The 25,271-nt window shown below is 50.7% G+C and overlaps 1 protein-coding gene across 1 annotated transcript in view; it reads left to right on the plus strand.

The window, feature by feature from the left end:
- POU2F3 (POU class 2 homeobox 3) overlaps positions 1-25,271 on the plus strand; it is a gene marked incomplete at both ends in the record, with an annotated part of 34,883 nt that overhangs the window by 526 nt on the left and 9,086 nt on the right. The window contains 3 exons of the mRNA XM_079545827.1: positions 3,086-3,139; positions 3,812-3,880; positions 13,273-13,307. Coding sequence (XP_079401953.1) covers positions 3,086-3,139; positions 3,812-3,880; positions 13,273-13,307 — 158 coding nt within the window. The remainder of the gene's footprint in view (positions 1-3,085; positions 3,140-3,811; positions 3,881-13,272; positions 13,308-25,271) is intronic.

Here is a 25,271-nt window from a genome sequence, read left to right on the forward strand (position 1 = left end):
TGAAGTCAGAGGGCTGCAGGAAGGATGTGTGACTGAGAGGGAGGGGGGCTGCAAGGAGAAAAGGGAATGACGAAGAAGGAAAAGGAGGGAGAAATGAATGAGCAGAGAGCTGCAGGAGGATGGGGCGACTCCTGATGGGATGGGGAGAACAGGGAATGAATGAAGGGCGATACGCAGAAGGAGCAAGCGCTGCTCCAAGGGGGTTTGACACAGCGGTGCAGCCTGGAAGCTCCACATCTCCAGGCAGCCTCGCTGGGAGCAGAGCAATGGGTGCCAAACACCTCAATGCTGCCAGGAGCTCAGGCTCGCCCTGCACCTCGGGTTTGGCTGCTGCTCCCATCCTGAGGAGCCCCTGCGAAGAGAGGAGGGACCATCCTCAGGCATGTGGGGCTGTGAACTGGGTCCTGACAGCCCCTGCTGTAGGATGGGGTGCTGGAGGCAGGGGCCACGTGCAGCTGAGCTGGGAGCCTCCACACCACTGGGAGAGGCAGCAGGAGGCTGGCAGTGCAGTGGGGTCTGAGCACCTGCGCTGGCCCGGTGTGCAGCATCTCCCGGGGCTGCACCCCCCCCCAGGCTCCTATCTGCCCAGCTGCTGAACTTGTGGGCGACTCTTTCTTCATGAAAAGATTCCCCACATTGATACCGTGCCCTCTGTCAGAGCCCGTGGCATCGCTCCCAGGGTGGATTTGGCTGGGAGCTGCGTGGTGCAGGGTGCACGCTGAGCCTCCCTCCCCCAAATCGCCCACCGAGGGGCCCGAGCTTCCAACAGTGGATTTACAGGGAGGGAGACAAAGCTGAGCCCGGCTGTTTGCACGTGGCAGAGCCCAGAGCAGGTAGTAGGGAGTTATTCCCATTGCTGCAAAGGGGGATCTGTGTGCCGAGCAGCTTGGGAGGCTGAAACCCACATTGCTCCCCCCCAAGCAGGGTCTGCACAGCACTCCCCTGCAGCAGAACCACCCCCTGCTCCTAACATCCACACCTTCTCAGCTTCCTGCAGCCTCCGCAGAGCTCGGGCACATAGAGCACAGCAAAACCCATCGGGTTCCAGGTGCCGGACTCAACCAACCCAATTTCTCCCCACTACTTTCTTTTCTCCTCTTAAAGCCACTGGGCTGGTTTACGCCTGGTGCCCATGTCAGAACAACTCCAAGGAATAAGGGCTTGGGAAAGCTTTATTTGCTGACACCATTTGTTTCGGCCAAAATAGAGATGCAGATATATCCCCAGAGAAGTGTCTGCACCGGTAGAGTTGCTTTGGTCTGGGTAAACAAAGCAGCCTGCCTCTTGTGCAGGTAGCTGAGCTCTGGCAGCACATTTTTAATATGGCCCAGGCCACAGCGGCGGCTCCTAATGGGGCTGTGGTTGGGAGTCAGGCAGTCCCACATTGCATTATTTTTCCCAGCCGTGTCTGCGCTCAGCTTGCTCTCCATCTATTGCAAAGCTGCATGGCAAGAGCCCGCATTTGCCTGGCCTCAGTGTCTCACAGCCTGCTTTGTCTTAAGAAAAACCATCACACGTGGGGGCTCGGTGTCACTCTGCCCCTGGGTTATGGTGAAGGACGTACAGTTCCCATCATCCTGGCTGTGCTTGCATCAGAAAGTCACCCCCTGCATCCCCAGCCCTGCTTCCCAAGGACCCCTCAGAGGATGCAGCACTGCTATCCACGTGTGCTCACCCATATCAGCAGACTTCCATCAAAAAACATTGCTTTTTTCCTCCTGGTTCTTTGTTGTTTTTTTTTCTTTTTTTTTTTTCCTATTTTTGGGGGCTTTTTTGAGCGGGGAGTGGGGTTTATTTTTCCCCTCGCAACGCATCTAAGCTGTAATAACTTGTGTCAGTGTGACGAGGGGAAGTTGAACCTTTGTGAAAACAAAACCCTTTTGCTTTCTGTATGAGAGCATCACAGGGCATCGCCTTATCTGCTGGCTGCAGCAGGAGGGAATTAAACTGATGGATGATACCTGATAAGTAATCAAGTGGCAGATGCCATTCCTCAGCCCCCCACGCCTCACATGATAACCACAGATGGGTGAAGGATGCTGCTGGCTGCAAACTGCCCTGACCCCGTGTGAAGGGGCCGGGGGTGCACACAGCACATCGCTTTGCTGCTGCCCTGCTTTGTGAAGTTGTATTCTTCTTTTATTTGATGAGAACTTGGCTTCTCCTCCAGCTACCTCCTGGCAGCAGACAGAGCCGAGCGCTTTGTAGCCTGCCTAAGTCAGGGTCCCCTGGCAGCAGTACAAGACAAGATGTTTATAGCTGGAGATAATTGCTCTTCCTGCAGTAGAAATACTTAGAAGCCCCACTAAATGCTCGTGTCTTAATTGCAGAGGGATTACTTGAAACGAAACGTTTTTCCCTTCTCCTTTTCCTCCCTTGCTCCTTCAGACAGCTTAAGGAGAGGAAGTTTCTGAAGTGCATGGCTGGCTCTGTGCTGCCATCGTGCACAGCTTTGCTGTTTTTTCTTCCAGCAGACTTTAGCTTAGGAAAGAATTTCAGACCTTCACCTAAAGGAAGGCCTAAACAAAGCAGAGAGTTTGCCGTTTGCACGCTGGAAGCTGCAATAGGAGGGAAATGAGAGAGAGGTGCTTGCTCTATTGTGAGCAATAGAGGGAAATTGGAATAAAAACACACAAGCTGTTTTGGCCAGTTGGAAATAACAGGAGGCATGCATAGGGAAGAGGAAAAGGGCTGCGTGATGCCTTTAAGAAGGCTTCCACCTGCCTTTGCTGTCCCAGCAAAACCACAGCAAACAGTGCTCCGCTTCCACTCTGTTGTTATTCCCTGATGCAAATTGTGTGACTGCTGGGGCTGGGATTGGCTGCAGGAGGCACATGCAAATCACTCCGTTGGGTCTTTATAAAAATTTATTATCTTTTTTTCTTTTTCTTTCCCCCCCACCCCCCCCCCCAGCTTACCTGGAAAGAGTTAAAATTCCCATGCAAAGGGGAGAAAAGGGCGAGGGGGTGTCCGTCTGAATTTGAATAGATATTCTTCCTTCTTTCTCTCTGTGTACTTTGCCTCTGTTAAGGAGGAGACGAGGGATCCCGTACAAAGTTGACCATTCCCTACTCTTTCCTTTCAGCTGTCCCCGAAGGAGAACGTGGCCCTGGGTGTGGTGGCAGCCATCACTTCAAGGGTAAATGAATTTTTGGCATTGAGGAGGATGGAGAGAGATGTGCTGGATGGTGCAGGCAGTGTTCTTCTGGGGGCAGCGAGCACGTGTTGGGTGAATAGTTTGCAAGCAGATGTATTGGGAAGAGCAGAGTTTGGAAGGGGGTGAGGGAAGGAGCAATTTCCCTTAGAGCATCCTGCTCCGTGCAGTGCCAATATGGCACCAAACCAACACCAGCTTGGCCACAACGTCCCAGAATGAAAGGATGGGACGTAAGGGAGGATGGAAGCTGGGAGGGGTCCCCAGAGGTGCAGGGATGGAGGGCGGTGCCACCAGCTGCTCTGGGAGGTCTTCATAAAGGAGGAGCCTGGGGGGGTTTGGAGGGCTCAGAAGTGCCCCTTGCCCTCTGCGGGAAGAGGAATGGCACGAAGGGTGAGAAGCACATCAGTGAGCTGAGAAGGGGGCTGCAAAGAGCAACAGGAGGGAAAGTGCATCCTCGGAGCTGATGAATATTCTAGTGGCTGTATGTTGAAGGAATCAGAAATTTGAAAGTCTGATGGTTTATTATAATTACACATTCATTTGTGCTGTTTAGTGGAAGCCACATGTGCCTGTTGCCTGGGACTGTGACCTGTTATTAAAATCAGTTGTGCCATCTTTTTTTTTCTTTTTTTTTTTTTTTTTTTTTTTTTGCAGAGATCAAGATGAGCAGCGATGCGGCGGATTCCACGGACACCCGGCACGAACCCGACCAAGTGGAGCCAGGTAAGGGGGGTCCAGGACACGGGGGGCTGTTGGGCAGAGGGGCAATGGGGTGCTGGAAGTTCCTGCTGTGCTTTGCTCCACGCCTGTTGCTCTGCATCGTGCTCCCGCAGCCAGCTGGGAGTTGATCAAAAATGCGCTCTGGGCAAGGATTGCACCCGTATCTTGATCAGCATGCAAGCTCCTCTGTCACAGCAGTGAATCAGTGCGTGGCTCGGCAACGTCCTCTGTGGTTTCAGCAAGGAAATGTGCTCCTTTCTTGCTAAATGAATTATGCCACTGAAATAGTCTTGGGCCGCCAGCTTAGCGCAAAGGTTGTATGCAGGGTCGATGCCAGGAATGCTTCCCCAGACACAGGGCCCAGGGACTGTGCCTTTTTTGGCCTCGTGTCTGTAGAAAAATGGGAGGGACTTGTGGAATGCCCAAATGCAGCCAGGTTGTTCCAGCCAGAAGGGAACGCCGCTCATCTTGAAGCATGATAGGGTTTCTCATCCCGCTTCCACCTGATGCTCAGGCAGCTCTGTGGCTAGAAGCCCCAGATTCCCTTAAAAATGTAAAACTGAAGAACAGAGTGATCCTGAGAATGGAACAGCACTGAGTTATTCCAGTCCACCTACCGCTTCTTGCACTACCATGAGGTGTGAGATGCACTGGAAAATCAATTCTGTGTTTTCCAGCATCACTTCTGCCTGCAGTGGGTTTTGAGGACAGGATTCGAGGACAGAACTTCACAAAGGCTTACGGTCAGGTTCCTTTTTAGGCCAATAAACAGCAATAAGACAAGCATTAAGCACCCGCTGGTTACGGTTACAACAAACAAAGATTACTAGAAACAGAAAGGCTCATCTGTAGAGGTAGAAATAAACACCATTTAAAGCCAAAACTCATAGACAGCGTATGAGAGTTGTTGCTCTTTGGAGAACACAAAGCTTGGGGTGGGAAGATGTGTAACAACAGATTAAAACTTCACAGGGAATGATTTTATTGCTTCCCTTTTGCTTTTGTCAATTGAGAGGGAAAGGAAAAACAGGAGATCTTGGTGGAAGCTGGAGAAGCCCAGGCATGTTCTAATGGGACTGAAAGTGCCCCTTTATTTACGCTGCGCATTGAGGTCTCAGCGCTCTGAAGTTATTTGACGCATTCTAAGGCTGAGATACAATCTGGTTCTATTCACGTCTATGAACTCTGGTTGACTTTGGTCAGGTCAGCTCATGGCTTCCAGCCGACCCCACGCTGGTTTTTAGAGATGGATATTTCCCAGCCTGGCAACAAACACAGCCTCGGCTGCTTCCGAATCAGTGTTGGCTGTAACTGGGCATTGAATGGGAACGAGAAATGGAGTGGCACGTATTGCTGATGGGCAGCACGGTTGAATGGTGGTGAGGGAAGGCTGTGTTAGGCCTGAGCTGGGTTTTGTCGTGGCTGGATGCTATTGGGAGAGCCACTGCTAGTGGCACTGGTGTTCAGTAGAGGAGAAGCCAGCACCAAAGCTGTTGGGATAAAACACATTTTCTGTGTAAGCTTCCCAGAAAGCCAATAGCATCTCTTCTGAGGGGAGATGGAGAGTGTTGAGCAGTGCTCCAGGAGCCTTCCCGTCAGGCACGGATATCAGAATGGGCAAACCTCCTTCATTTAGCACAGACCAACCCTTCCCTGTGGACCGATCAGGCTCTTTTCTCTCGTGGGAGAGAATGCTGGTGGATCCTTTGGGATCCAACCCTAACCGAGCCCCCCGTGGGGCTGCCCCTGTGCTGCACCAGATCTCCCCGCTGCCTTTGTTTGCTTTTTCCCCTTTCCAACAATCCCCGTTTACCGACAACAGAGCGCTTTGTACTGAGCTTCCCTGAACTGCTGTGTTTTCCCTGACGTGCAGCATGAGAGGAATACTTACCGCAGCACCTCACCGTTTGGGGTTTTGTTTACCAGCTTCATGTGGGAAAGTCCTTTCTGATTACTTACTAATTAACTGAAGGCCCGTTTCCTAACGAACCGGACCGCTGCACAGCTTTCCAGGAATCCTGCTCCCTCCATAGAAGGCAGTAGTTACCAAACGACCAATATTATTGCTTCCAAAGAATGGAAATCTTTCTAGGTGCAGATTCACAAAGGCCTTTCATCACATAAAGACGTAGACTGGCTCCAAGAGGAATTTTAAATAATAATAATAATAAAAGAAATCTGGAGGGAGCCGGGTGCCAAAATGCTTTTGTAAACCAAGCCCTTGATCTGAAACTGATGCCTGCAGATCTGATGGGAAGTGTTGGTAGCAGAGGTATCATCTCATCCTTTCATATCTCCGCCAGTTCCAGGCTTGGAGGGAGGAAAGGGTAATCTGGGGCATTGTTTTACTTTGAAAGCATTTAAAAATGGGGCTTTTCCCTTTTTGAGAAACTTTCGGCATTTTTTTTTTTTGTTACCTTTTTCATAAGAGGTCAGGAAAGCTCGGCTTTGATTCTTCTTTTATTTATTTCTCCACGTTGATTTCATACAAAACACTTGGAAGCTTTTAATGAGACGCCCTCCAAAAGCTCACGCTTGCTCGAGCTGCTTCCCCCCGTAGCTGTAGCGAAATTCCACCGCATAAGAAAAAGACCAAACCTCTGGAATATCATCCACTCAGCCCTCCTGTGCCTTCCTTCTGCCTTTCCCATCGTGACACATGTGTGAGCTGCAGGGGTTATTCCTGTAGGGATCTCCTGGGGCTGCGTGGGGCCGTACAGCCCTATAGAGCCCAGCTGTCCTCGCAGGGCCCTCCTCGCCCTGTATGATGCTGGAAAGGCTCCGTGCACCGGGGTGCTGCTGGGCTCCATGGGGGGTAATGACAAGCGCTTGGCTCCGAGCTCTTTTCATCTTTTTAAACTGATGAAAGCTATGCCAGCAAGTTCTGGGTTGGTTTTTTTTATGGGAACTGTGGGGGCTTGGCACTGCCGAGTGTCGCCCCTGGTCTTCAAGCCGAGAGGCAGAGATCTCCCCCTTCTTGTGGTTTATCTAAGCCCTCTGTATCTGATGCAACAAAATGCTGAGGTGGGACTTGCCTCCGTCTGTCTGTTTGTTTGTGTCAGACACTTGTTCCCCGTTTATCTGCTTGATCAAAACAGGTTACACCAAGCAAAGCTACTTCCCTTTGATTTCATCTGTTGAGGCTATGGGGGGGAAGCCAAAGCCTTAACAAAAGGGCGATAGGGAAGCTCTTCAAACACAACCATCGGTAACCGAATAGCTGCAGGCGCTCCGAACATCTTCCCTCCCCACCCTGCAATGTGGGGAACTGGACAGCCTGCCAGCAGCCCGGGGCGGGTGTGATGGGCATCCCAGTGCATGGGGAGGGAGCTGGGATGTGCAGCGTGGGGCAGACCTGCAGCCTTGGTGGCAGTGGATGCAGCTTTGCGTGGCTGGGATCTGGGAGCAGCCGGGTTTGGGATTGTGGCTCCAGACAGGTGGGCTCTTGGCTGGCACTGATGGCAATAGCATCGTGGTTGTGTCACCCTCGCAGCCTGCGTAGCATCTCTGGTGTGTTAGGAAGCAATAGAGCAATTCCTTTCAACCCTAAGGAAATGGAGGCTGTGAGGATCTATGGTGCATCTGCTCCTATGGTGTTGCAGAGGGGATGGCCCTTTGGATGTCACTCTTCTCGACTGCACAGCTTGTAGCAGTGGGAGGATGGCAGCAAGAGGTGACACCTGCCTTCATCTAACAGCCCCCTGAGCCAGGCAGACCAGAGCAGCACGGAGCTGGCCACCAAAACTCTCCACTCAAACAAAAAAAGCCCCTGAGTACCCTATCTCCTGACATCGCCGTCTGTGCATTTTGCATCAAATCTGCAACGTGGAAAATCAGAGCCCTTGTCTCCATCTCTCTGCCACACGCTCCCTGTACAAATGTAATCAGTCCATCTGTGCTCCTCGGCTCCAAAGTGGGGATCCCCATCTCGTCTCCCACCTTGGTGCCAGGATGTGAGCTCTTGGCTGCAGCTCTCCCTGCTATCCAGGGTCGCAGTTTGTCATATTCCCATGGTCGATCTCTGGGCTTGCTGGGAAAGGCTGCTTTCAAACTTTATGGCTTATGCCCCATAGGATACGGAGGCTTTCACCTCCACATCAGCTTCTAACTCAGGCAGAACACACACCCAGGAGACGTTGGAGTGAGATGGGTGCTCAGGTTTTGCACTGCTCACCGACACAGCTCATGAGGGATGCCCGGGCTGAGCCCATTTCTTTCCTTTGCTCTTATCTCTTTGGATGGGGCTGGAGCCTTTTGAGGAAACCTGGCCTTCCTGGCCCCACACCTCGTCCTTGGCTGCACTTCTCCCAGGGGCAACTCTCCCTGGTGAAACTTCCCTCAAAGCCTCCAGGATCTCTCTTGTCTCTTCCCCCTGCAGCTACCAACAGCCCCAGGACAAGTCCCAAAGAAGTAAGAGCAGCAGCAGCAAGGCTGGAAAACAGCTGGTTGCTATGGCAATGGGGCTTGCTCGGGATTTGCATAGGGCTGGTGATTTTCATAGCACAGCCACATTTAAGGCGAGCAGGAGAAATTTCCATATTCCCAGCTCCAAGTCAGTTGGGGCGTGGGGGAGGCCAGGAGGGGGATATTTGAAATTCAAATGAAGGTGATTAGGGTTTGAGGTTGGGTTATTTTATTTTATTTTTTTTTTTCTTAAACATCCCATTATGGAAGAGGATAAAAAAGGATGGGGAGGGGAAGGGGAACAAAAGGCTGGTTTGACTTGAATTAGAGGGGCAAAGGAAGAGCTGGTCTGATCTGCCTCTTGCCTCTGGCCCAAGAGAAGAGACGTGCCCTCTCCCAACACCTGCAGGTGAAATGTTTTCCGTGGGAACAACTGCTGCCCTCGGGTTTCCTTCGGGAAGCTGCCCCAGTCTCCCACACTCGCCGTCCCGTACTCCCCCCCATGCCCTGACCCACACGAGGGTACAGCAGTGGCACCGAGGGGTGGGAACTCTTGGAGGAATGGCATTGGTGTGATCTGGGAGTTTAAACACTCGAGTGAAAGCTTCCCCTGCAGACTTTGAGTCAGCGCAGATTCACTTTCCTTGCTAAGCAGCCTTGGCTCTCCCACAGAGGAGAATGCAGTGCCCCGGTTGGGTCTGTTTGTGTTGCTAGAGCAAACAGCTAATAGGGAAACTACAGCCCTGCTTGGCTACCTTGCAAACTTCCCATCCTGTTCACACTTTCCCTTTCTACCCTTAAGAAGCACTGCTGGAGTTAGTTAGCCTTGGGAACAGCGAGCATCCCAGCAAGGGCAAAGGAATAGAGCTGGGTCTGCTCAGCTGCAGCTTCTGTTCCTCATCGCCAGCAGGCACAGGTGGGGGCAGTCAGGGTGATGGCAGGGGGATGTGAAAAAGTGATTGCAGCCAGGCCCTTACTGCTGGGACAGATCCATGAGTTGGTGGCTGAGCATCCAAAGAGAACTGAGCTGCTGAGGATGCTGGATTTCTTTGTGATTTGATAGAAGCATGCCGTGCTCAGTGCAGGTGAGAGGTTTCCTTTGCTTACAGTGTGTGGCTCAGGTATTGTCCGTAGCTGTGTTTAATGCTACTATTTCTTAACCTCCTCTTGGGTGATGCTTTAATTTCACGTGTTGTTCAGGCTGAGGGGTCTGACACTTCAGTCCATGTGAGCAAGTTAACTCCTCACCTTCAAGAAAATGTATCTTGGAAGGTGCCCTGCACCCAGCCCGCTTTGCCTGTCCCCAATGGCACCGTGCTTTATCAGCTGCAACGCTAAAATGCTTGAGGATAGGAGAGAGAAATCTAAATTTCAGCTGTTCAGTACTCTGACCTGCTCACCCCTTAGAGCCAGTGATGGGAACAGGCAGCTCTGGAGGTGATTCATCCCCATGTCCCAGGGGTGAGGTGAGCTGCCCTCTGGAAGCACCGGCTTCCTCTCTGTGGCTGCAGAGGCAGCCTAGAGCGATTGGCTCCCAATTAGATGCTGCAATTTAGACATCTGAGCCCCTGCCCACTGTCTCCCTGGCACTTTTCCCCCGCTGTCGTTCAGCTGTTCTGAATTTCCCTCCCAAATGCATGGGGCAGAAAACTGATTCCCTGTGGGAATTCCCCAACACCTGCTACAGGTTGAAAATCGCTCTCTAATTCCCCCATCCCTCCCAGGATCAAACAGTGAGGTGAACTGGGCACGGAGCTGGGTGGGAAGGAGAATGAAGTCAGAATTGGAGGTGGTTGCGTTGCTGGTTGCGTCGTCAGGTGGCTGTCGGTCCTGCAGGTGACATCAGCATGTTTTTGCTTTGTGAAGGGGAAGATATGCTGCAATCTTGACTTTTATTATTATTATTATTTTGCTTTCTCCCTTTGTGGAGCTTTCATCCTGGAGTTCTGGGCAGGCTGGGCAGCTCCCAGTGGGAATCAAGTCGGATGGGATGGAGTGTGGATGATGGGTGTTCTCAACACACGAAGCCTCCCAGACTGGGGGGGAAAGCAACTTCTTTGCTGCTCCCATCCCCAGAGAAACCTCCCCAGGCGAACTCGCACCAGATCTGATGCCAGTGCTATGCAAAACAGCTGCCAGGTGAAGCGAGGAGAGCCGCGCGGTCCCTGTCTGCCGCGCTGCGGGGCTTATCGCTGCCTCTTCCCTTCCATCCAGGACACCCATGGGAGCCTCGTGGATGGGGAAGCTCTGAGGAAACGTAATGTGTGAAGCTCAGAGCTCCCTTTAAATACCAGGGTTTCCGTGGTCGGGTGCAATTCTGGGAGCGGAGGGCTGCATTGAGCCTTTGGGGTCCCACCGTGTCTGGCTGTGCTGTTGGCTGTTGTGGAGCTCCACCAAAATGAGTGGAGTTCCAGCAGTTTGCAGCAGTTGGGAATCTGCTGCTACTTACACTTTTCTTTCTTTTTATCACCTGGAGCTAGGAAAGATTAAATCTCAAGTGCAGATCCTCATTGTTTGAACAGTTAGTTCCTTTAAGGAGAGAAATAAGCGCTTCAGCACGGATCCTGGTGCTGGTAGGAGCTGGGAGGAAACCAGTCTGCTTTTAAAATGGTTGTAGGAAAGTCACTGAGTTAGCTGGAAGAGGAGCTGTTATCCCCATCACACCCCAACCTTGGCTTGCAGCTGAGATCATGTTAATTCTACTTGACACACAAGCTTTTACCGAAATAGAAAACCATGAGATCTGTTTGCAAATAAATCAGAGAGCAAACACTCACGGATCCTGCTGAAAAGTGGCAGAGATTTGTGTATCCAGCTCCCATTTACATAACTGCTGGGAGCAGAAATCACCTCGCCCCGTTTTAAATATCACACTCTCGGACATCTAAGTCTGAACCAGTTGCTCCTGGGTCTCTTTGTAGTCCATAAAGAGAAACTGTCATCTCCAGAGAGCCGTTCGTCTCTGGTTGAGATAGGAGTGTGAGATAGGGTGGGGGAATGGCCTCTGGAGGTGCTTGGTGCTCCTTGTTGTCTATGAAGACAGCCTGGGGCAGTGGCTCAGTCTTGGATGCCCAAGCTGCAAACAGGCTCGCGTGGATCTCCATGCATATCTCCAGCATGTTCCACCATCACAAAAAAAAGAAAAAGACAGACTTCATGTGAGGTGGGATGGTGCTGTGTACGGTCCTGTGGGAGAGGATAGGGCAAAAAGCAGAAGTCTGGAGGGAAAAGCACAAGATGGGAAGCTTGGAAGAAGAGGAGGAGGGGATGTACTAAGGAGCTTGGGCCTGGGCGCTTTGAAGCGCAGTGTGTTTTGGCAGAGCCTTGTTTGGAGAGCTTGGCTCGTGGTGTAGTGATGCAGCACGGAGCTGCTGCCCGCTTCCAAGAGCTGGGGTGTGCGGGGTGACTCAGAGCCCTCATCACTGGGACCCAGGGATTTCCCTCAAGGTCTTTGAATCTTGCCTCATCAACATGCTGCATTTGAACGTGAGCGAAAGTCTTGCATCCAAGAAACCAGAAGATTACCTTTTCCTTCCTGTTCTATTTTAGCAACTGGGAACTTTATTTCCTTCTCTCCTTCTTGCCCTTTCTCCCTTCAGCTACTGCCATTAGATTGCATCAACCCCCCCGCCCCCCTCCCTTGAGTTTCAAAGGTAGAAGCAGCAGGCCTTGAAGATCCTCACGCAGCCCTGCTCAGGTGTGTGGATGCTGATTGCAATCATTTATTAATGCTATCAGCATTCCCATCGCTTATCCGCACAGTCGTTGGCGCTCGGAGCTGGAGCTCAATGAATGAACCAATTCCTGGGGTGGAGCGGCGGGGAGAGGTGGCCATGGCCAGAGCAGGGAATTGCATGGAAAAGATGAGATGGAAAGAAAGAAAGCTTTGAAAAGCTGCTCTGGAAGAAGCCAGGAAGGAGGATGGGCTCTAAAACAGCAGAAATGCAGACAGGCTGGTGGGAAAGGTGTAGACATGGAGTGGACAAACCACCCCCTGAGGATCTCAAAGAGCTCTGCTCGTTCCCCAGGGAATATTATGCATAGTGTGAGCTAAAGAACTGTGTGCTGGGTTGGGGGAGAGGCTTGAAAGCAAGCAGGGAGCTGGATGTGGGCTCACCCCTGAGCTGCATCCCAGCTCCATGCAGGAGATGTGAACTCTTGAACAACATGATGTGTTGGAGCTTGATCAGATCATAGGGCACAGGCTGTGCTTTGTGGGGAACGTTATACTGGGGGGGGGGGGGGGGGGGGGGGGAACAACATGGGAGGAGGAGGCAGCCCCCAGGGCTTCTGCTGGTGGGATATGAACAATTTAGGGCTATTTATCATGAGCCCAGTTGGGCTGGAAGAGAATGGGTTAGGGAATGGCTTGCAAAGAGAAGGAAAGGGGTTTCTTGGGGTTGCCTTTGCAATGAAGGAGGCTTCGTGGAATCCCTTAAAGCATTCATCTCTGCAGAGTGTGTAGCCTTTCCTTTGTGATGTTCCTGATGAATTTGGCAGGTGTGATGGAGAGGGGGGGGAGAATGTTTATCATCAAAGGGGAATGAGTGAGGGCCTGTGCGGTACCTTCAGGCTGAAACCTGTCTGATTTTCCCCCTGTGCCTGCCAATCTCTCCTGGAATCAAGGAGACGCCTCTTGAGCACAACCCCACGGCACCCTCTGTTCCTTCAGATATCCCGCAATTACCTGGTGCCACATGGGTTCCTGAAGATCCCTGCTTTGCAGCCCTGGCCACCTGCTTGCCCGCCTCTCCCACAGCTGGATCTCTGTGTACAGTGCTGGGTTTCCCTGGGCATGTGTTACATCCTCCAGCTCTTCTGTGCTGGAGCCCTGTGCTCCCACTGTTGCCTTCACACCGCCTCCACCTTCCTCTCCTCTCCTTGCTTCTGCTGAGCCAGCAGCGTATCTTTGGTTATGGAAAGCTTAGCTAGATGCTGACTGCCATTAATACTGAGATATTTTTTTTTTTTCTCTGTTTGTTTCATTGTAGGAAGTGAACAGAATGGGCTGGACTTTAACAGGCAGGTAAGACATACACTCCTTGGATTCTCCTGCTTTCTTGGATTGCTGTTTGTTTGTTGCTCATCTCGTTGAGTCCCAGGCAGCTCCTGCAAGGAGATAAAACTGTGAGGCCGTGAGCTACTGCTAAACAAACCACGGAAGCCCATCCCAATTCCCCTTGTGGGACACAATGGCAGATAAAACATTGGGTTTCCAGGCGTCCCCGTTTCATAGAAATTCAGTTAATTATAGAGTTTCTTTAAATCACGCTTTGCTTGAGGCTTTCTCTGGCTTTTTAATTATTTCTATTGTCACTTAGAAACAAAAGGGACCACAGTTACACCAGCAAATGAGCAAACCCCACCACAAAGCTCTGTGCATTTGCACTACGTGCGACACTGGCACTGGAAGCACTGTGGTATGCAAGTCTGGGAGCACAGGGCTGACTCACGGGAGTATCAGCAAGGGCTGGAGATGAGGCGGTTTGAGGTCTTGGAGTGCCTGGGTCAAGACCAGGCCTGCCTACAACAACAGACTTCTCTTTGCTAGGTGGTGGGGATAAGGGACACCAGAGCAATGCGTGTCCTTCTGATAGCAGGGCAGCACATGAGGGTCTGCAGGGATGCTGCCTTTACTGTGTGATGTTATCCTCCAGCTCCATGCAGCCAAAACAGCCCCCGTCTCATGGAATGCCTGCAGATTTTCAGCCCTGGGTCTGAGAAATCCCCAAACCTCAATGCAAAATGGCAAAAGGGAAGCAGGTGGCAGATCCTTGCGGAGGGTAGCTCTTGAATCTGCACAGAAACATGAGTATATGCTCTAAGTCTCAACCTAAAGACTCCTATGGCCACCCATGGAGCTGGGCTCAAACCTTGGAAGTAAAAAGAGGCAGTCTGGAGAGCAAAGCCACCAACCAACCTGCTGCAGGGCCTGGAGCTGGCTGGGAAGCTGTAGCAAGAAACGTAGCTGCATGGGCAGCCACGAGCACCTGATGTTGGCATTCCTCACAGCACAGCAGCCTGCCTGCTTCCAGCTTCACCTTCCCCGAGTCCAAGGGCTGCAATCTTTGCATGCTTCCCATTGGCAGCAGTTGGGCAGCTGGTGCTGCCCCATCGCTTTCCTGCCCTCCCACCTTCCCTCGGTGGCTCTGGTCTGGCAGATGTCAGCGAGCTGCTGTTTGTTTGGTTGGCTTGGCTGCTCTGGCGTTGGGTGGGTCGTAGCTTCCTATCAAAAGGTGTCTTAACACGCTCAGCCATCTTCCAGGTTTTTGGAAAACCCAGCTGAAAACAAAAAGTCTTGTGTCTCCAGCTCTGCGGATTGCAGAGCCCAAAGCACAGGCTTTTTGCACGCCAAGAGAAGAATCCAATCTGCTTCTGACGGGCGATAAAAGAAAACTCCCTCCAGACAGAAATAAGCTATGAAAGCGCGAGATCGTTGCAAACTTCTCCTATGGCAACACCACAAAGGTGTTACAACTGAAAACTGGGCTGAGGTTAATCGAGGAAATGCTATTGACTGCAGTGAGGGAGAGCTGTGTTACAGCTGCCAGTGATCAGGCACATTATCGTTAAGCTCCTGGTCCTCTGCGTGCTGCTGAATGAGGGCTGCTGGTCAAGGCGTTGGGCCAGCCCCAAAGTCAGTAGGATTATGGTGAGCCTATGGGTGGACACGGGCCCTGCAGGCACTGTGGCTCTCTGTCTCCCTCTCTTGGCTCTCCCGAGGCCAAGCATAGAGCTGAGCTGCTCTTCTCATTGCCATTATCTCAAATGAGCCCAAACGCACGCTCACGTTTTGGGTTGACCTCAGCTATTGGCGAATTTATCTTTAATTCAGCAAACAGATGTCGAGCGATGAGAAAAAGGAAGAGGGGAGATATGGAAATATCAAAGTGCTCTCATGTAAAACCAGATGCCGAGCTCGTTCATTAGTTGGTGGGTTTTTTAATTTTGGTTTGGGGTTTGGGTTGGTTTGGGGTTCTTTTTTTTTTTTTCTTTTCCCTTTGTTAACCTGCAATTCAAGTTTTCAAGCTGAAGCAGAGAAGTATGGTTTGAAACCCAACTCCAAGCCGAACGCGAGAGCTCTTTGACTTTATTTGGAGTGTTGGGCGCTAATCGCTTTGAAGATCATAAATCTCACATCGTTTAAGCCTCTCCCCCAGCCTTTGTAGATGGCCTACATTTCAGGTCTGCTTCCCTCCCCTGTTGTGCTCCAGGCAGGAGGAGAAGGGTGGAGTGACCTGGTTAGACCCCTTCTTGCCTCCCAGTTCCTTGCTGGGACGGCTCTCACCCTGCAGATGGGGAGGAGGGAAACTCTTGCGGAGTTTGAGGTTTTCTTGCAGTTTGTGGGTCAGCCCTGTGCTTTATGAGAAAGCTGCTTTCTGCTCCCTCAACCTATTTGGCAGCCGTCCCTTCCCCCCCCCTCCCCTCTTCAACCTCTCCTCCCACCTGGATGCAACAGTAATTTGTATGTGAATGAGAGGGGAAAGGGCGTGTATGGAAAAAAGCAGCATCTTCTGCCTTGCCTATCTGGTTTGGCTTTTTATTTAGAGAGTCTAATGCTGGTTGTTTCCTGTTTATATCAAGGGAAATGCAAAGAGAGAGTAATAAACTTTCACCTTCAGTGCTGGCAACCTGGGGAGGGACATCTGCTTCTTGATGGTTTGGGATCGTGGCCAGAGTGTGTCAGGGTGAGAAGTAAGGAGATCTGCAAAGGTGGCTTCAGCAAAATGGCACTGAGTCCAGAGCTCTGTCTGGATGCATTGCAGCAGAGATTTTGCTGCTGCTGTGCAGCGATCCTCACCAGGTGGGAAGACCTTGTTTGTATCATTTCCCCATTAGCACACGCAACTTTCACCCTGTGAGGTGTTTGTTTTCATAGACGGCTCTGAAGAGAGCTGTTCTGGAGAGCAGGTAATTTGCCCTTTGTCTGGAGTTAATCTCTGAAATAATATTGGCTTTGGAGTACTCGTAGAGCTGAGGGTGATGGTTTTGGGTGACAGTAGGTGTTGTGTGTGCCATGTGCACACAGCACACCCATAGTTAGCAGGGGAAGATACAGATCCTGGCTCGGTGACTTCTTTTCCACCAGGGAGGTGATGGGTGGCATCGTGTTGCTCACTGCAATGCAGCTCTGAGTGCCAGGGCAGAACGAAGGCTCCTTGCAGTGATGCTCTCAATCATTGCCCTGCACTCCAACTCTGGGACAGAATTCATATTACCAAGGCAGGGAAGGCTTAGCAGGATCTCTGTGTGCTCTGTATCCAAATATGCCATGCAGTTTCGTTCCAGCAAGAGGCTTACCCTCGCAGACAAGCTGTCATTTGTTTAATGGTAATGATGGGTTGGGAATTTGTACCAATATAAAGGTGATGCTGCCGTGAGACCTGACCATATTTCAGACAGATGAGCAGCTGATCGTGTGCCCGAGTCGCCTGGGGCTCTGCATAGCCTGAATTTTCTTGTTGGTTCTTTACTCCTATTACATTATATTCTTTGTTTTATGCCCATTAGAGGTGTAACATGGGTACACCCCTTTCCTATGGATCTCGTAGAGATAGGATTTTGGGAAGCAGGCAGCTGGAAAACGTGTTAGTGGGGCAGGAGTGATCTTGAGAACACAGGGGGAGCATCTGGGGTTAAATCAGAGAACAAGGGATGAGACTGAAGGGGTCTGGTGTTCATGTGCACTTCAGCTCAGCGTTGAACTCCCACGTCAGGTCATCTGCTGAGCCATTCTGACTGTCCCTAATGAGTGTGAGGGACACGTTTCATACCTCTCTCTCCCAGTGCTCAGTCAGCACCAAGCCGTTTGAGCTGCTTCACATTCCCAGCTGCTAGGAGTCAACAGCTTGACTTTTTGGCCAGTTGAATGCATCTGCCAGAATAGTCAAAAAAAAAAAACCACCCAGTTTTCTGAAAAACTCTTCCAAAATCAGGTAAAGGATTCCACATCCTACAATCCCAGCCCTCTGCCGGAGGTGCCACATGGGGACCTCCTTCCTTAACCTCATCTCCCTGCCCTGTCCCCATCTGATTGGGGTCATCGTCTGGAGGCATTTTATTCTTTGGTTTACAGCTGTTCTGAGAGAGGAGCCAGATTTTCACAGCTGGTGTCCCGTAGGCACTCGATGTGAGGAAAAGCAAGCAGGCAAGCTGCATCAGAGATCAGAAATCACAGGTGGCCCTTTGCAGCACCATTAATAACGCCCTGACCTTGTTTGGTCCTTTCCACCCACACGTCTGAAGGCGCTTTGCTAATGAATGGAGCATCCCGGTGCCTCCAGAAGGTAGGGAGGTGTTCAGCCCCGTCTTGCAGGCAGGCACTGACTGCCCGGCTTCTCCCAAAGATGCTGTGATTGCAGCTGAAATCAGCGGGTGCTTCAGAGGAGAGTTGCCTGTGGACATCGAGGCGTATTGTAATCCAGGGACTCGCTCCCTGGCTGAGCCGGGATACGGACTCCCATTCTCTGATTCATAGTCTTGTGCTCAACCACAGACAAGTTCTTCCTCCCCTCCATCCTTTTGAAGGTGGAAAGAAGGGCCCAACTCGCTCGGTACTTTGTTATTAATATCTGGGATGCAAAACTCCCTGCAGATTTAATTTTGCTCAATCAGGGCTTCCCTCCCCCCGGCGATCTCTCTCATAGTTTTTCATTCCACTTTGTGTTCCCACCTCCCCCTAATCTCATGTGTTCCCTAGATGTCATTTCTGTTCCTGCTTGGCTCTCCCTGTGGGTAGTTCAGGTTTCAGTCTGCCCTCCAGATTTCCATCCCCGTCCTGTTTTGCCCTCCTCTCGAGGGGAGGTTCCCATCCTGCTTCCTTCTCCCCTCTGGGGATCAATTCAGATTTCACTCTCTCTTCTTCTCCGCATCGCCCCGGGGTCTCAGCCAAAGTCTTGCAGCTGCTTTTCATCTCTTGAGCCTCCTCTAGCTGGAAATGGGCCCGGCTGTCCATATCTACCTCGACTGACACTGGATCTAAGCAGAGCACCACCTTGGCCTTTCCCTTTTGAAGTTCCCTTGCTCCGTCCCAGGGATAGACTGATTGCATAAATTTGTATGTGTGCTGGTTCTTCATTGAGATGCAGCCCTTTGGGAAAGCGTCAGAGAAAGCCCTGGCTGGAGGGAAAGTCCTCTGTTTCTAAATATGGCACTGCTTTGCTTAGGACAGAGATGTAGAGGAACCTCTTCTGCAGGCTAGTTTTGTTTTGGCACCTCAGAGGCCCTCAGATGAGATTGCTGGGAACCAACTCCAAAAACACGGCGCTGACTCTCTGGGGAAGTTTATAGGCAGAATGGTGGAAATAGGAGGAAGGATTTGGGTTCGTTGGGTTTTCATGTATTCATTATTATTATTATTATTATTATTATTATTATTTTCTCAAGGGCTGGATTGAAATCACTGAATTTGTTTGGTTAGCCGCTCACGGTTGGGAATGAAACAGCATTGTTTCTGAGTTGCTGGGCTGTACCAGGCTCTGGTTGCAGCCTGTTCACAAACTCCAGCTGTCCCTCTCTGACCTGTATTTATAACATATTTCCTATGCTTGTGGCCTTGGCCCAATGGAAATGCATCTCGTGCTGTTGTCCCGAAGCTGTCATATAGATCAGGAATGGACAGGCTGGTCTTCTCTCTGTGCAAGTTCTCTGTTCCAGTCGTGCTTCTCTCACCCTTTGGTTAATGTTTTCTGAGCTTGCAGGGGATAAGCTCTGTTTTCATGCACTGAAGAGACGTAATGATCCTTTCCATAATAGAAACTGAGCTCAAGGCATAGTTGTCACCATCAAGGCAATATTCAGGTTGCCCGGCACCTTTTTAAGCATGGATATGACTCTTCTGCCTGCTGGAGAATGGCTCATTGGTAATAAAGAGAAGACTCCAAATTCTTGAAGGCCTTTCATCTGGTGAGCTCCAAGAATTCAATCAAAGCCTGCACCACCCAGCAAGGGTGGGGCCCTGCACCCATTTTGCAGAAGGGCAAGTCATAGCATTAAAAAGGTGAAGGCGATGGGGTTTCAAGCAAGGCCTCTAATTTTGGCAGCCTGACATCAGAGCACACTTTCTCCCATCCCGGGGGGGATGTGCTCACGCTCCATGTGAAATCAGTGGGTCGGACTGGCGGAGCTCAGCCCCTCGGGGGGCAGACGTGGGGTTCTCCCTATAGCACACCCAACACGTGGAAGTCACCCAGAGCTCTCTACCCTCCGTTCCCTCCCTGCTTTTCATATTCCTGCCTATAGCAGGAGGGTTGGAGCTAGGTGATCTTAAAGGTCCGTTCCAACCCAAACCGCTCTACGATTCCACTCAAAATGAAAAAGATGTGTTGCTGTCTGGCGATGTTGACCTTTCTTGCTCTCCCTTTTTAAATTTATATTCCCTGTGTGCCTTTGATTCTGTTCCTTTCCTTGTGTTCTAGTTCCCTGGGGCAGTGGGTGCCAAAACTCCCCTCCCTGACTCAGAGGGACTTGTAGAGCTGGGCTGGAGTCATGGGAGCCAGCTGATTCCAAGTGAATTCCTTACCAATGTGGGATGTGGTGGGAAGCACCGTGCTACCGAGGGACCCCTCGGTGCTGGGATGTGACAGATCCAGTCACTGCCTCCCTGCAGTCCCAGGATGGTTTCTGGCTGGTTGGCAGCCAGAGGGCATGAAGAACACAGAACGAGCGCAGTCTGCTCCCCATCGGCTGGAGATCTGTGGGAAAGGGGAAAATTTTCACGAGTGATTGAAGGTTTGGTTCTGGCCCCAGCCAAGCTCTATCAAACAGCTTCGCTTCTGACTTCAACAGGAACGTGGTCAGGTTCCAGGGAACCTGTGCAAGCATGCAGGAGGGCCTGGGAGAAGCCATGTAGCCTGGTGTGTGTGAAATCGGATTGATAAGGAAAGGGGCAGGGATGCAGCTCAGGGTGGGAGAGGAGATAAGCACCAAGGTGTAGGCAGAGGTGGAGCTCTGGAGAGCTTTAGAAAGTTGGGCAAGTGGAACTGAGTGAGATGCAGGAGCAGTGCTGCAATGTATGGGGAGATTGGGGCAGGAGGGCAGCTCTGGGAGGCAGTCCTGGAATGGAGCTGTGGGAGAAATTGCAGCCTGTAAGGTGGTAAAGCAGTTTTCCATGCTTTGTTTGGAAGGTTTCCTCATTCTGAGCAAGAAAATGACATCTTCTCCTCCCTTTTTTTTTTTTAATAAATACTTGCAATTCGCCACGTCCACAAGTCCTGGCAGGGGAGGCACCGCATGCCTGAGTACCAATAATAAGAGTGAAGATGCTCTGAGCTGCTGATCATCTGTATCCCTTGGCCAGTTCTGTGCTCTCCAGATGCAGACAGCCACCCCAAAGCCCTCAGCTCACACAGGGACAGTTCAGCTGTGAGCAGTGACCATTAGGGTCTGGTGCTCACCTAGCTCTGATTCCAGTTCCTCTCTCCCATGCCCAGTGATGGCACTGGGAGCCCGCTGTGCTACACACGAGCATTTTGAGTCCTGTTGCTCGGTGCAGAGAGCAGGGTGACTTTTTCCTGTTCTATGCCTCAGTGCAAAAGCAGCGTGGTCACGCTGTGCCAAAAGTGCTGCAAATGCAAAGTGGAGCGTGGCTCCTTCAGTTCCCCTTTGTGGGGCTCACATCTCAGTGATACCCAGCTTTGATTTCCCACCCCTGCTTTTACTGCAGCCGTGGCACAGTCATGAGTGTCCTGAGCTGAAGCTCAGAGGGTTAAAGCGTATCGGATCCGACCTCAATTAATAAGCACCAAGGCCTCGTAAAGCTCTGATGCAGGTGTGTTGAGGTTAGGGATTACATTTTAATTTTTCAGTGTGCTGTCATTACTGAGCAGTAGGATGTCATCTGTAGGCATTCAGCGTGGGATTAATTCTGCTTTTGTCAGGCTGACAGCTCCTAAAAATCCCACCCTTTGGTGTGAGAGGATGTCAAATTTTATAGGGGGGATGCTGCTGTATTAATGTTGGAGTTTTCTGCTTTCTTCCCGGTGTCTGTTAAGCCTTACTGTGTGTGCAGGATAGCAGACGTGGAAATAGTAATTGCAAGCCCATTATTCTTATTGCTATAATTTATTATTAGTGTGTGTTTCATTTTATGGTGCCCACATGTGCAGGTAATTCACAAAGAAGCATGCTGACACCATGGGAAGGCTGGGCAAGCTGCAGTAGCCCCAAATGCAGTTCTGATATCTGGTTCTACCGTAAGGCGTCTTCCCTTGATTTCAGGCAATGCTGCTGTAAGAAATGGCACTTGGGAAATGATTCAGCCCGGGAAGAAATGTGCTGCTCCTTTTAGGTGGAGGGCAAGTGGCTCAGACCCTCTGAAGCTCTGTGTGCCCCAGCAGCCATCCCCACTCCTCTCTGCAGCTGTAGCAGGAGGAATACGTGTAAGTCAAAGGCTTAAACAGTCGTGAATTGCTGACTGTGAGATAAGCCAGATACGAGGGCAGATAAATACCTGTTTCAAAGAGGTGACTGGCTAAATAGAAACTACCCAACACATACAGTTGTCTTCAGCCCTAAAAGAACAACCGCAGCTCCTGCCCGGTGTTGGGGAAGGCTGTTGTGGCTTTTGGGGCAGCTTTTATCTCGACACGGGTTAAGCATCCCAGGGTGGGCTGAATCGCTCAGTCCCACCTGTGCAAAGAGGAGGATGGAGTGGTGCTGTGTCCTACCAATGCTCTCCCATAGGAGGTGGCTTGGGGTTGTGTGTGGGCTGCCTGGTGGGCAAGGACGAGCCATGCAGATGGCCAACATGCAGATGGCCAAAATGCAGTGCATGCTTAGCTTCTTTCTGGTCAAGGAGCCACAGCCGGTTGCTTGTTGTTCATTACCTGAAGTGCTAATTGAGGCAGCGTGCAGCACCGCCAGCCAACCTTGGCACTGGCGCTGGGTGGATGCCAGGAGCTGCAGCCAGAGCTCTGTCCAACCAATGGCATCCTGCTGCCAGCCGTGCACGTGGCTCGCTCCGTCCGTCTGTCTGTCTGCCTCTTGAAAGAGTACGGCCTTCCACGTGCTGAGACCGGAGCTGCTAATGTGAATCTCTCCAACTTCCTTGTGTAAGGCCAGCTCCGTGCAGCTTTGCAATATGTCTGCAGGATGTTTTCACGAGCCGAATGTTTGCCAAAAGTTCACAGATCAGTTACAAAACAGATGTACTTTTTTCTTTTTTTCTTTTTTTTTTTTTCCTTCCCTTCTTCCTACTGGTAAGGAAGAGTTTGTGTAGTAATTGCAGGCAGGTTGGGAGATGTTTTCTTCATAATTCTCCTTCTTATGAAATGTTTATGAAACACCATCCACAAATCAGTTACGCAAGCAAGCCGAAGAGCTTTGATCATTTTCCATCGCCCTCAATATGTTTCTTAGTTTGTTTTGCTTTTTGTTTTTGTTTTCGGGCTAGAGATAGGCAAGAAACAATCCATCATTGGCCATGCCCAGCAAGCGTGCTCGCCAACTGAAGGAAGGGACTCTCCTTTCTCCAGTCACCCTTCCTGTGTTTTTTCGCTCGCGTTGCTCGGAGGCAGCTGACCCTATTTTAAGGCTGTGAAAACATCCACCTGAGATTTGCAAGTGTGATTCCTCTCTCCAAAGGAGCTGTGCATGCGGGTGCCGCCTGCCGTTACCTGCTGCAGCCTGGGGCAGGGACCCAACAGCGAGCAGGGAGCTTCGTGCTGTTTGATCTCATCCCGCTCTCCTACCAGGTCACTTAGCCTGGCAGAGTGCAGTTTCCCCAAATCCAAGTCAATGGGAAGAAATGCTGGTTCTTCCCATTCTGACCGTGGTCATCGTTGGGGAACAACAGCAGGAGCTGGTCCTGACTTCAGCTAAATCGCCACTGCTCTCTTGCCATGCTGTAGCGTGGAGCTTGGCCAATGCCAACATAGGGTGACCCCGTGACAATTTCAACCCCCTATGGTTTCTTAAGGGAAGCTCTCATGTTTGTAGAAAATACCTGCAAACACGGGTCGGATGCGCTGGGAAAGGAGAAGGCAACACCTCCCCTGGTTTTATTAGTTTGAAATCAACATGATTTTAAGGGAGTCTCATGATTTCGAGTGGCCGCACCCACAATGTGTGTGGTTTTGGGGGGGGGGTTTGGTTTGGGTTCTTTAACGTACGGTTGGTAATAGTGCTGGTTGAGCTGGGGAAAAAAAAGGCAAGGATTTGCATAAACCAACCCGAAAGTTTTGGATATCCCCTGAACTCTCGCTAATGAACAATTAGCCAGCTGCAGGCCTGGTGGGGAGAGGAAGAGGAGGGAGAAGTAAAATTGAGCCTAAAACCAATGAAAAAAGGTGCACGGGAGGATTTGTCGAGAACACCCAGGATCCCGCCCACTGCGCAGGAGAGAGCCAGAGAATTCCAGGGACGGGGGAAGGAGCAGTGGGAGATGTTGTTGTTTTTAAATGGGGAACCGGTCCTTTGCCAAACCCACCTCCCGTTCTCATACTGCGCGATGCCGGGATGCAGCTACACACCCCTTTCAGCCTGGAAAGCTTCCAGATCATTCCGCTTGGCAGCTGTAAAAATTGATTTCAGTTTGGAAATGGCTCGTGCTTCTTCAACACTCGGCTGCCGTTGGGATCATCACCCAGGCGGGATCCAGCACCTTGTTTTCTGAGACAATTTTTTTTTTTTCCTTTTTTTTTTTGGGACTGTTTGGACTCGGATGATCGCGTCGCGTTGGGTTGACCCATGGATTGCCAGCAGGGCTGACGTTTCTTTCTTTATTTTTTACCTTTTTTTTTTTTTTTTTTTGGCTCGGACCATTTTTTTTTTTTTTTTTAAATTATTATTATTTTTTATTCTTTTTTTTTTAACGCACCCTCAGGGAAGGAAAAATACAAAAAGCCACTTCCCTCCGCCGAGCGGATGGCTCAAGGGTAACGGTGACCTGCCGAGCCTTTCGCTACCATTAATTCAGTCATTTAAACACAACTCGTGTTGATAGCAATCAAGAAGCTCCTCCATCTGACTTTTTTCGCCAGGCCGTGCGGGATGATCATGCCAACCTGAGAGGTAGGAAAGAACTGGAATTCGTAGCATGTACAGCTCTTGTCGCAAGGAGCTCCTGTGATTGCAAAACGAGTTTCGGCAGCATCCAGAGCTGCAGTTGTAATGAAGGGAGGTGTTGTAACTCTCTTCCCTCCTCGCAGCCCTTTCCAAAATGTTTATTGGGTCTCCCAGCACCGCAGCTGTAGCGATCGCATCTTCTCTTTCTCTCGCTGGGGAATGTTGTGCGTTTGTTTGCTTGACTCGAACTGAAGTGAAAACTCCCTTCAGGCCAAAAGTACTGGCTTGTGCCACGGTCTTTAGAAGGGACATTTCTTGCTCCCCTCTGCTGGTTGGAGGCCGCATCACCTACAGCACAGCGCCAGCAAAGTGACTCCACTCTGCTTTTGGGCAGCATTGAGTTAGGGGCCAGTTGATGGGACGTGGAAGGTGCAGCCCTGGTACTAAGAGTGAATCTGCGATGCTGAGGCTGTGGATGAGGTCTTCAAGACATGTCCTTTCAGGTTTTCTCCTGGTTTTTCCAGTTTGTGGGAACGGGAGCCTCCTGCACTGCCTTAGATTAGGACGGGGATGGTTGAGATGAGCCTTGGTCTGAGCGCTCTCACACTCAGCAAGAACTTAATCCAAAATCTGGGATCTGTTTGCTTGTACCTTTCCTTAGAGAAAATGTATTATAAGAGATCTAAATGATGTTTTCTTGCATACAGCATCTGCACGTAGATGCTCCTCGGCTTTCAGGAATTAACCCATAAAGTTCTAAATTCACCCCTCTTCTCTCCCTGCTAAAACCTGTCAGCTAATGTGAAATGATGTAACGTTACCATCATTACACGTAGAAGCAATATTAGAAATGAACGTGGAAACTCTGCAGTAAACCAGGTGAAAAGTATTCAGTCCTCACATTTTTATCTCCTGGGTAAATTCTTAACAAAGTGGATTCAGAAACTGTGATCTTTGTAGAACGAAATCTGTCTTGGAAATGGAC

The sequence above is a fragment of the Tetrao urogallus genome, assembly GCF_951394365.1.
Source record: "Tetrao urogallus genome assembly, chromosome: 22".
Taxonomy (NCBI): Eukaryota; Metazoa; Chordata; class Aves; order Galliformes; family Phasianidae; genus Tetrao; species Tetrao urogallus.